Here is an 11,465-nt window from a genome sequence, read left to right as displayed (position 1 = left end):
CTATTTTTATGTATCCTGCTTCACTCTATCCCTAATGATAATTAGCCCTTCTTTATTATCGTTTATGGTTTAATATCTAATTGTTCTATAACCTCATATGTTTTAGATAACCATCGAATGAAGATATCAAAAGAAAATGAATCCAATTAATTCTTTTAATTCCTACACTTATTTTCCATTCATGTCTTTGGCTTATTAGTTTAAGATTTTTGTAAAGAGAGAACGATGGAACTTTAATTCTATCCATTCTAAACTCGTATTGATGTTTAGGGTCAATACATTTTCAATAAAAACACAATGAAAAACAATAGAAATACAATCAATTATCTATATGCGTAAAACTTACCATTTCTAGGTTTCCTTGAATTCAAATTCTCTGCGAAAATTCGTTTGAAGCGATCGTCATGTGTCATGGCGTCGGTTTCACTTTGGCGCTAATTCTTGTGGCTTTAGTTTCAATTTATAATCTAAACAAAAAAGAAATTTAATTTAGAAACAAATAAATTCCGATAATTATAAATTTGTCGCGACTAACCAACAATTTATTTTTAAATATATTGTAGAAAATGATAGTTCTTAATGTTTAGCAAATTTCTAATCAGAATTGTATTAATACTTGATAGAATTATTAATGCAAAGCAAATGAAAGTAATAATATTGATTAAAAGAGATTTAATACGTAAATTACATACGTCTTAATCTTTGCAGTTTGCAAAGCGTCCGAACACTTCAACTACCACTAAACAAATGATGTTCCTGTCGTTGTTCAGTTTAACAGATTAACGAAATGATTTCTAGATGGCGACAGAGAACGTACTAGATAATAAGAGAAATATGCTGTCCACAAGAATGTGTACTCAAGAAAATACCAGCATATAAAAACTATATTTGGTATCATTTTAATATGTATTAACGAAGACAGGCCAAATGAACACAGAATCGATAAACAAATGTACAAATTCACGGTCGACTGACTAAACTATTTAGAATTCCTCTTTTAACCAATTCTCTTAAACCAATTGTGCATATTTCAATTTACTTGGTCTAGATTTTCAATGTATCGTGCAATTTATAGATAAAATGAATAGTCTAGAAATACTTTGGCTACAGAAGTGATAATTGTATAATATAGAACTGATTTACCTTTCGTTTCCAATTTTAATTGTAATTACGAATAGTACAGCATCTTCGTACTAATTTGAATGTTTCGCAACTCCACCGATTGAGGGCGCTGCTAGGCATACCAACATGAAAAAAATGTATATACCTTTAGAGATTTGTAAGAATTAAATTTATGCAAATAATTTGTAATTTGGGAATAAAACAATTCTTGATTTCACTTTTTTACTCACTTTTATTCTAAATTTAAAAAAGTAGTTAAATATCTATTTAACAAATATTCATGTGATTTAATCCCTTGAATTTTAGGGTGTAACCCTGAGGTGTTATCACTAGATAGTTACAATATTTCCATAAGTGTTACAAATTATTATATATTATTTGACGTGATAAATAAATGATAATATAACTCGTTGAAAAAAGTTACTTTTAACTTTTTTCTGTAATACATTTATATGTCTATTGTGTTAATACAATGAATTATTTTCTGAAAAGTCCATCTATGTACTCATAATATGCCATAACAATTACACGTGCTACATCCTCCTCTGGTTTACATTTGTCGTAATTCGAAAACAAAATAAAGTTCTATTTCCTATTGTTTAATTTATATTTTATTTAAATAAAGTTATTGGTAAATCAATTTCTAAGTATTCCATATCTACTTATTTCATACATGTGTTTCTTTGTTATTTAAGTAATAGATATTAAGTTTCTATAACTTAATAAACTTGTTTAAAGTATATGCTTAGGTTTTTTTTAAATCATCTAACTTTTACTCGAAGAATGAGTATTTTTACTCAATGTTTGAATCCTTTAACTGGAACTGTTTCTTGGGAGGAAAAAGATGAAAACTATGATTATCATCAAGAGGTTGCTAGATCAGCATTCGCTGATATGCTGCATGATCATGAAAGAGTTAGTACATTAAATTGTATTTTTAATTATTTTCCATTTTATCAGTTTTTCCAAAAATAAGAGAAGTTTCACTGTAATTGTAGAATCAGAAGTATTATATTGCTCTTAAAACTGCAATTGATAGAAAACACAAAATTGGAGAAGAAGCTAATGTACTTGATATAGGTACCGGTACAGGTTTATTGTCGATGATGGCTGCTAAATGTGGAGCAGATAGTATAACAGCATGCGAGGTGAATAATATATTTCATGGAAGCTATTATAAACATATTTATAAACTTAGAGACTATATGTTTACAAATGAGAAACCTAAAGATTATTTATTAGGCATTTACACCAATGGCTAAATGTGCTATTAGAATAATACAAGAGAATGGTTTTGAGGATAAGATCAGACTAATACATAAACGTTCCACAAGAATGACTGTTGGAAAGAATGGTGATATGATTAAAAAAGCAAATATTTTAGTAACTGAAGTATTTGACACTGAACTTATTGGAGAAGGAGCTCTATCTACATTCCGCCATGCTCATGAACATCTTCTTGAAGTACTAATATTGTATTTTCAAATAATATATTCTTATCCAAACAGAAATTAACATATCTTTTTATAGGAAAATAGTATAGTAGTCCCACATAGTGCTACAGTTTGGGTACAAGTTGTTGAAAGTTCTGCTGTAAATGCTTGGAACACAATACAACCAATTCAGTATAAAAATGAATGTATGCTACAAACACCACACTCTGTAATGTCTTGTTACGGAGCAGCTGCAGTACATGATATACAATTAACTCAATTTCCTTATAATGCATTTAAGCCTTTACTACCACCACAACCTATTTTTAGGTAAATGTATATTAGAAATTATAGTAATTTTAAAAGACTATGGGAATACTAAAATAAATATTTTAGGTTCGATTTATCTGGCAAAACACCTCTGCTATATGATGAAAAGATATGCTTGCATGTAAAGCCAATATCAAGTGGTATTGCACAAGCTGTTTTTATGTGGTGGGATTTAAACATGGATATAGACAATAAGGTAATGATTAAACATGAAAGAATACTCTAAGTTTATTTCTAAATAGTTTTTGTATAGGTTCTGTTAAGTTGTGCACCAGTTTGGGAACATCCTGATACAAAAAAGTTACAAGAAAAAGGCTTAAGTCTTACAGAGATAGCAGACTTAATACCTTGGAGAGATCACTGGATGCAAGCTATTTATTATTTACCAATAGAAACATCAGTTAATGTTGACAAAGAAGTTAGTTTGGTTGGATATCATGATGAATATTCCCTGTGGTTCCAATTGATAAATGAAACAATGTATGTTGATGTTGAACATGTGTATTAAATACATTACTCATTTAACTATGTCGATATTCTGATATAATTTTTTATTTCCAGCTATGATGTTCCAGATTGTGAGAGACCAGTCTGCAGTTGTGGTATTCACGTAGCTTACTGTAGAACTCGTATAGGGCAATTAAATGAACAGACACGAAATGAAAAATATATCAAAGCGCTAGAGAAGAAAATCACATCAGATACAGTTTGTTTATGTTTATCAGATGGTTGTTTGTTAAGCCTTGTGGCTTCAAAGTTAGGCGCGAAAAAAATATTTATTTTGGAAACAAATTTTCTGTCGAGAAAAAGTACAGAAATGTTTATAGAAGCAAATAATCTGTCAGAAAGAATAGAAGTCATTCAATCAATGGATGATCTGCCTCCAGAAAATATGATTAATTTAATTTTTGGCGAACCGTACTTTGTTACTTCGATTGTTCCGTGGGAAAACCTTTACTTCTGGTATCTTATTTCAAAATATTCGTCTCAAGTACAGAGAATTCCAATTGCTGCAACAATAATGGGTGTTGTAGTTGAATTTAAAGATCTACACAAGATACGAGCACCGCTTGGTATCTGCGAGGGTTTCGACTTATCTATTTTCGATAAACTCGTTCAGGTTAGCTAATACATATTAAATGCAAATGAGACAAATTAAGGTTTTATATATTTTACAGGCATCAAGTGAAAAGAGTGATAGTCCAATAGAAGCCCAACCATTATGGGAATATCCTGCAAAAGCTTTAAGTTTACCTTTTGTTATTAAAGAATTTGACTTAACACAAAACGTGAAAGAGTATCCAAATATAAATCTCACAAATACTATTCCTATTTTAGAGTAAGAGTTTCAAATACTCTTTAAAAGTGACATTATACATAATAATTTTTATTAATATATCTCCTTTTAATTCAGATGTGGATCGTGTAATGGTGTGGCATTATGGGTCGATTGGCATTTAGATTCTGAGATTACGGTATCATCAGGACCTATAACGGAAATACAACCCGGAAAACGGATATCATGGGACCCGTTTACAAGACAAGGTGTACATTTATTTAGAGACATAAAAACTGTTACACAACAAAGCATTCTTTCATGTTCGTTTAAGTTTGTACCTCAGCATGGAAATATGAAATTTGATTTTCTTATAAAAAAACTATGAAATAATATAATGCAATATGTATAAAAATATGTGTATTTAAATTAACCACCTCACTTGTTTATCAAGTTTGTTTCTTTTTACGAAACATTATACATATTTATCAAAATTAAACATTTATTATAAAATGAACCTGCAATTAACTAATACTCATATTCTGTTTGTTACTTTGAACTTTCAAACAGGAAATATTATATAGATTCATCAGGTAACATACGTAATTGCTTAGCTAGTCTTCGTCCTATAAGTTTTGGATAAGCTTTCTGTTTGATAAGAAATTCTTTACTTTGATGAGTTGCAGCACCATTTTCTAACTGAAACCTAAAGTTATCATAGATATTAATTCTAAAGATAATATTTTCATATTCTAATACTAAGCACTTGCCTGCAAAGATAATGTAACGGTCCAAGCATTTTGTCTTTCAATGTTGGATCACCCTCCAAGATGGAAAGTGCAAAAGCACCAGTTTCAAGTGTAGATAAGCAACCTTCAGTTGGTTGAGTTCTAATAACATATTCACTTGTTGGAACACCAACTAGTTTGCATGCTTGTAAAAGACATAAGGCTGGACTTGAATGATATATTGCCTACAAGGGATAGTCTTTTCTTTAATTTTACTTTTTACATTGGAATATCATGGATATTACCTTTGCTTGTGGCCAAGTTCCATCCAATAGGATGAGATTATATGGTTTCTGTCCATTAACACCAACAGGAGTTAGCTCATCAAGCGCTATAGCATCAGGTGATGGATACAGCAATATAGTGTTTTTATCACTTAAAACTTCTGTTAGCCCTTCGTGTTTGGATAATGGAAATTTCTTTCCCCTGAAAAGAGACACATATTAAGACTACTTTGACCACAGCATTAGCTTTTGATATTTCATCATTTAATTACCTAAAAATTACACATTTCCCAGGCTCAAGACCTAGTGCAAGCATTGGTGCTGTTCGCAAACAACGTTTCACTTCAGCTGGATGCTGTAAAATTATTATTCTTGATGCAGGATGTAGAGGGTGTTTCGGCAACCCTGGACACCAACATACTGGCACCGGTCTTCTATAAATGTATAATAATTCATGCAATACATTTTTATTTTAAGGCATGTAGAAATTGTATTTTATAAACCTCAAGCAAATAAAGTGTTTATTTCATATGGAATTATTCAGACATAACCTAATAATACTTCTACACCTACTTGCACTGCGTGCATTTATCTCTCGTTTCTGGAGGGTCAGCAGGAATTTCTGATAATTCTTGCCATACTGTTTCTTCATTCGTCATAATTTTGAATAATGAAAACAAAAAAAGAATTGAATCACAATAGACGATAGAAGTGCATGCATAATAAACAGTATGTGCTAATAATGAAGCTACAGTAATCGTGTAAGTATAAATGAAATAACAGATAGATAGTATATTATTTTTTCAATATTAAATAGCAATAAGGAAGTCAGTAAATTATATGTTATAGTTGTATTTTTATTATAGAAAGTGTTTTTATGCTTTTATTCTAACGAATGATTAAAATTTAAATTTCGCGCTTTGCTTGTTCGAATCGATAATCGATGCGTGCGCAGGAATTACATTCGAGAATCGCAAGCAAGATTTGCGAGATATCGTTATAAAGCAAAGCGTCTTGGAGGGTGCCTGTGATTCACGTTTACTCCTCATTTTTTCAAGAAAAAGTTAGTAAAAACTGTGGACAGGAGAATATAGGTATACCTAATGATATATTATGCTTCATTCTTTCAAAATTTATATATAAAAGTTATTGTTTTATCAATTACGAATATAAAATTTCATATTTCAATCGCAACGGTGTTCCTCACTAAATCATTTTCAAATATCTGTTATAATTATCATTCCAAATATCTGAAATAAAGTTATTTCTATACAACGAAATAGCTTTACGAACAATACAATATTTGATAGCCAACAAGTATTTTTATTAAAAATATAACACATAAATAAACGTTGCGGGAAGTATAAAATTTTGCTGAATAGGGAACATTATTTAGCAATTATAAATATTAATAATTTGGTTGTTATTAACAATAGGTGTTATTTGATAGAAAGTTTCAATTTCTCATAAAAAATTTTTTGTTTAATTAATCTTGTAATTTCCATCATCGAAAAATTTATTTCATTAAAATAAATTCTTTTATATTTATTGATCTGACCCTTGGACTAACTCTTGAACTAGCCAGCCTTGATCTTTGGTCTTCCTGAACTATAATAAATTTCGAATTTATTAACTTTACCGACTTTAGTGGTTGAGTCGTTGAGTAGTATATAATTCGTAAAGCCACCGTTCTTAAGCGTAGAGGGCGTAAAAAAATCAATTATATTTTTTGAAGTCGGTATTGCAGACATGTGATATAAAATCTTATAATATACAGTTTGTACTCTTGGCCAATAGAATGCAGTGTTATAGCAATGAAAATTATTATCAGTTTCAAACAAGTAGTATAACTACAATATGTATTTTATTATTAAATTTTTATTTCATTTTGTGTCATTTTCTAGATAAGATGAACTGTGGCTATACTTACTAATGTAATTTTTGTTTTATGTTTTATAGTGTATGATATGAATTGTGATTATGGATCGAATGTGATTACTCCATAAATTTGAATATATGTACTTTTTACGGATATGATTTGTTGCTTCATACATCGAGAATGGTAAGTCATTCAATTATATGAAAATTTAAGAACATTGCATTGATTGTGATTAAACAATAATAACATATTACACAAATTAATACATTTATTATATAATGCAGTATATTTTATACATATAAAATGGTACTGTTCATATGTGGGTCATTGAATATTAAATTTTCTGAGATGTATACTGTAGAGAAAATTTAATATTCATTATTTTCTTTGAACGTAGAATATCCGTACTTTCAGTATTTAGTATACATTTCATTAGAATAAATCTAATATAATAGTTAAAAAAATAGCAGAACAAAAATTTCTCTTTTGGAGAATGGCTAATGTGTTATTATTGTTATATGTATTTATTGTATGTCTTAATATGCTGTGTCTGTACGGAAAAAATAATATAATTACAAAATTTTTACTTCACGTTGTAAAACAACGTAACTGGAAAGTTAAACAGTATAGCTACATGTAAAAAGTAGTCTTTATTCGAATAGAATTTTAATAAACTATTGTATTAAGAGATAAGCAACAAATATTGCATTTCAAATTTTATTGTTGTTGCATACTTATTATAAATAATGATAAGAAGTTCCAATTTCCAAAAATGAATAATACATGTATAGAATGATGAATTTTCAACAAAAATAAGATAATAGAATAATTAAGAACTTTATTTGAATACATTAAAAGTGAGATAAGAAAATGTATTTTTTAGCTATACTGTTTATTATGAAGCAAGTGAAAATTATCGCTTCATGTCACCATGTAATCTTCGCAAGTAGTAATTCTTAATCATATTATTTTTTTCGTACAATTATGATAAAATATAATTATGGTTTATGTTTATGGTCTATGGTTTATTTCACGTTACATGTATTAAACTATACAACTTATCAAAAAATGAATATATTTGTGACTTACACGATGAACAACTTATTTTTGTTCACATTGGTATACATAGTACTTTCTGTTATCTATTTCTTCATTAACCTACTACATACCTACTATGTGAAGCTCAAATGCAACTCACACAGTCGCTCGCTTAAAATCTTAGCGGTTAACTACCCTAGCAGCGCCAAGTCAAAGCAGAAGAATTTAATTAGCTCGTTGAAAGCATTAAATGGCTGGAAGTTTTCGACGATATTGATAGGAAAATCGGGATACCCGTGTAAGCTGTAGTGAGGCAGTAAATAAGCGTAGAGAGGAGAGAATAGTGGAGAGGACGTAGCGTGGTATTGGATGGCGAGATCGTGCCGACGTCGCAAAAAGCGGATGACGCCGGTATTTTTAATGGGAAGCCGAAGGCGGGTTGAATAGAACAAGCTTTTGGGGAGGGAAGCGACACTCAGTTTCTTTGATCAATAATGAAAGTTCTCTCTGTCTCGGTTTCGCGTTCTTCCCCGTTTCGCTGTCCCATTCGCCCCCGGAGCTATTGGCTCTCTTTCTCCTCTATCTTCCACAACGGCCTGTCTCTATCTTATCTTATACATTTTTAACCCTTATTCCAGTCCCTCGCGAGGAGGACGACCGGCCGCACCGAGAAGGCTCAAAGCGAAAGGCAAGTTCTAACAAGCCTCGAGCCGCGCGCCCAAGGTTCCTGGTCCTCACCCTTAAATAATCCACTCCTCGATCCATTCGTACGAAAGCCTTTTTGTAAAAGCCTCGATAGCCCCCGCCATCCTTTGGCCAGGGAATCTCAAAGAATTCCGAACTTTTGACGGACTTCCTTTCTGCTCGGCAGAATTAGGAGTCGTGCGTCCACAAGTCTCCCAGATCCGTCGAGATAATATTTAGCCGAAGGGTTGAATTTCGGTTGACAGTTCAGCTTTTGTGGCTCGAGTGAATTTTTTAGAATTTTGGGGACAGTGGTCTATATGATCTTGGGAATGGTGTATAGTTTATAGGGTGTAATTCTAATGCCATTCTAATCTACTTAATTTACAAAATTTGTTGTGAAATTATCGTAACAAATTTTTTGCAATTTAAGAGCTCTGTATTCCATTTTCAACGAACGTTGAAAATTAACCTGAAGGTGGAATGTGAAACTGTGTTAGGGGAAGCTTCAAAAAAGGTCATAAAAAATTATGGAAAATTACATGTGAGATATTGAAGGCAGACGAGGAACATTTACCTACGTGATATTACGTTCCATAATTGGTGTGATAAAAAAGTTTATGAAATAAGTCCACATACTTTTAAAATCATGAGTCTTCATCAAATATTTCAGTAGCTATGAATTAATAGAATTGAGTGCAACCATTGTTCCATTTTGTATAAGCTAACTCTGAATGATTTATTTACCTATTTTTGTATAAATTTCTTCCGTAGTTTCTGCAATCTTTAAATAGCTTTATCTGTATAAAATTAATCATATTCAATATTATACAAAATATATTTTTGAGATGACAAAAAGCTTCACTACAATTGCTTGAAAATTAAATATAAAATATCGAGTAAAGGTAAAGTTAAAGATAAAGATCTCCATGCTCATCCGTCTATTTATAAAAAGGAATGTTTTAGATCATCAAATATATTCTAGAAAATTACAATTTTTCCTTTTCCCTCATAATTTGTTGCTGCCTTTCAAGCAGCATTTCTAATATCGCGTTGTCAAACTCGCCAAAGTGGCAACTTTGTTCAGTTACAAAGAACGACTCCATTGTAAGCAAGCCCCTTTGACAAGGGTAAAAACGAGGGTAGAGACGGTCTTCTTGTCTTTCTCGACCTAATAAATGCCCTGCGAGGATCAGCATCAGCTTCTTGTCATTTCTTTGCAGTTTTATTTCACGAAAGGCCTTGTTTGCGACTGCACATCGGCCAAAGAGGGAGGATTGGTGTCCTCGCGTAAGATACTGGGGCGCTAAACAAGCCGTGTACGCAGAGAACGAAGAAGACGAAGGGGGGACGAGAATTCGCACAAAGCGAAGGGGGCGAAGGGGTGGTGGGGGTGCGGCAGGGCGCGGAATAATGCTTAACAAGCCGACTTGAAAGGACGGCTGCCATTTTGAGTCAATACTTGAAAGTCTTTGCTCATTAAGAATATTTTAAGTCTCCCTCTTCCAATGGAATCACCACCCTCCCCCTCCGCCCCCGTCGCTCCTTCTTTTTCCACTTTTTTCCTTCCTCTCTCTCGTTCCTTCTGCTCGAGGCCCACCTCCCCATAGGGGTGGTTGCACCCTTGAAGATGGAAGTTATTTACGCGCCACTCGGAGCACCCTCCACCATCGCAACCCCCGTAACCATCCCCCCATTCCTTCCTCCCCTTTCGCTAAGACGCATCCACGCCGCCCCACCATTTCACCCTGCTCTCACCCTCTTCCTCGCCCTCGTTCTGGCCGCTGCTCCACCATAGACTCGGATGGCCAGCGCAACCCCTCTACCCCCTCGTTGCGAGGGTAGAGAATTCCGAGTTCGCCAGTGGGCCCACCTCCGTCGACCGCCCTTTCGACCCTGCCTCGCCCGCCTCCGCCCCTTCGACTCTCCTCGCGTAATCATCGTCCCATTTCGCGGCGTTTTTCCTAATTCCTACCCAATTTCGCTTTTACCATTTCAATTTATGCCCGCGAACTGATTCGTTAGACGTGACGGTCTTTCGGGATCGTTGGATTACGAGACGCTCGTCAGGGCGATGGAAACTTTCGATAGACGGAATCTTGTGTAGATTGTTGCATGGTTTTTACAGTTTTTTTTTCTTTCTTTCGTTCTTTTTTTGTTGATTTTTGCCGAGGGTGAAAGTAGTGGGAGTAGTTGATGCTTCTTATATAGTTTGGAGGTACGTTAAATCTTGTTGGAAATGGTTAACTGAGTTTGATATAAAGTTGAGTTTCTTATTGCCATATGTTGCAGAGGAAGCGAAAGATTTTTTAAATGCATAAACGTCTTCCAAACTTTGAAGTTTAAGTAAAGTGGATGAAGTTGAAATTATGAAGTATTTAATCTACTGCAGTCTCGTTTTTAAAATGGGATTTTATATTATGCTTTATTCTTGTTAATCCTGAGAAGGTTAAATCTTCGAGTTTTATACAATATTCTGAAACACTTGTTTTAGCTTTTATAATCCTAGTATAAAAGTTGAAAAATTATGAAGAAGATGAAATAGATGAACAGTAACATTCAAGCATGATACTTTAAATTCTTCGCCTGCTAATTACTCCAGTGTCATTCGAATGTAAATAAGTATGTACAAGAACAATGCAAAAGAACGACTTTGTAGGTATAAAAAAACAATACAAGGCTAGCGTTTTG

The 11,465-nt window shown here is 32.7% G+C and overlaps 2 protein-coding genes across 5 annotated transcripts; one reads left to right on the top strand and one right to left on the bottom strand.

Annotated features, from left to right (window-relative positions):
• Nucleotides 1-1,778: 1,778 nt before the first annotated feature.
• Art7 (arginine methyltransferase 7) lies at nucleotides 1,779-4,568 on the top strand. 4 transcript variants are annotated; one of them, XM_076387159.1, is made up of 9 exons: nucleotides 1,779-2,037; nucleotides 2,121-2,270; nucleotides 2,365-2,586; nucleotides 2,653-2,885; nucleotides 2,952-3,081; nucleotides 3,139-3,365; nucleotides 3,447-3,999; nucleotides 4,064-4,224; nucleotides 4,300-4,568. In XM_076387159.1, the coding sequence occupies exons 1-9, from the start codon at nucleotides 1,864-1,866 to the stop codon at nucleotides 4,547-4,549; spliced, it is 2,100 nt and encodes a 699-aa protein (XP_076243274.1). In that variant the 5' UTR covers nucleotides 1,779-1,863; the 3' UTR covers nucleotides 4,550-4,568. The 4 variants fall into 4 exon arrangements, with proteins under 4 accessions (XP_076243274.1, XP_076243268.1, XP_076243282.1 ...); XM_076387153.1 differs by having other exon boundaries at nucleotides 1,827-2,037; nucleotides 3,447-4,005; XM_076387167.1 differs by lacking the exon at nucleotides 1,779-2,037 and having other exon boundaries at nucleotides 2,119-2,270; nucleotides 2,353-2,586; nucleotides 3,447-4,005.
• On the bottom strand, nucleotides 4,538-5,895 carry Dtwd2 (DTW domain containing 2). The gene is made up of 5 exons (XM_076387188.1): nucleotides 5,747-5,895; nucleotides 5,446-5,607; nucleotides 5,195-5,375; nucleotides 4,932-5,134; nucleotides 4,538-4,867 (listed from the first exon to the last, which is right to left on the bottom strand). The coding sequence occupies exons 1-5, from the start codon at nucleotides 5,830-5,832 to the stop codon at nucleotides 4,738-4,740; spliced, it is 762 nt and encodes a 253-aa protein (XP_076243303.1). The 5' UTR covers nucleotides 5,833-5,895; the 3' UTR covers nucleotides 4,538-4,737.
• Nucleotides 5,896-11,465: the final 5,570 nt, after the last annotated feature.

Source organism: Calliopsis andreniformis, chromosome 2, assembly GCF_051401765.1.
Source record: "Calliopsis andreniformis isolate RMS-2024a chromosome 2, iyCalAndr_principal, whole genome shotgun sequence".
Classification (NCBI taxonomy): domain Eukaryota; kingdom Metazoa; phylum Arthropoda; class Insecta; order Hymenoptera; family Andrenidae; genus Calliopsis; species Calliopsis andreniformis.
This window is presented reverse-complemented; position numbering and strand designations above follow the sequence as displayed.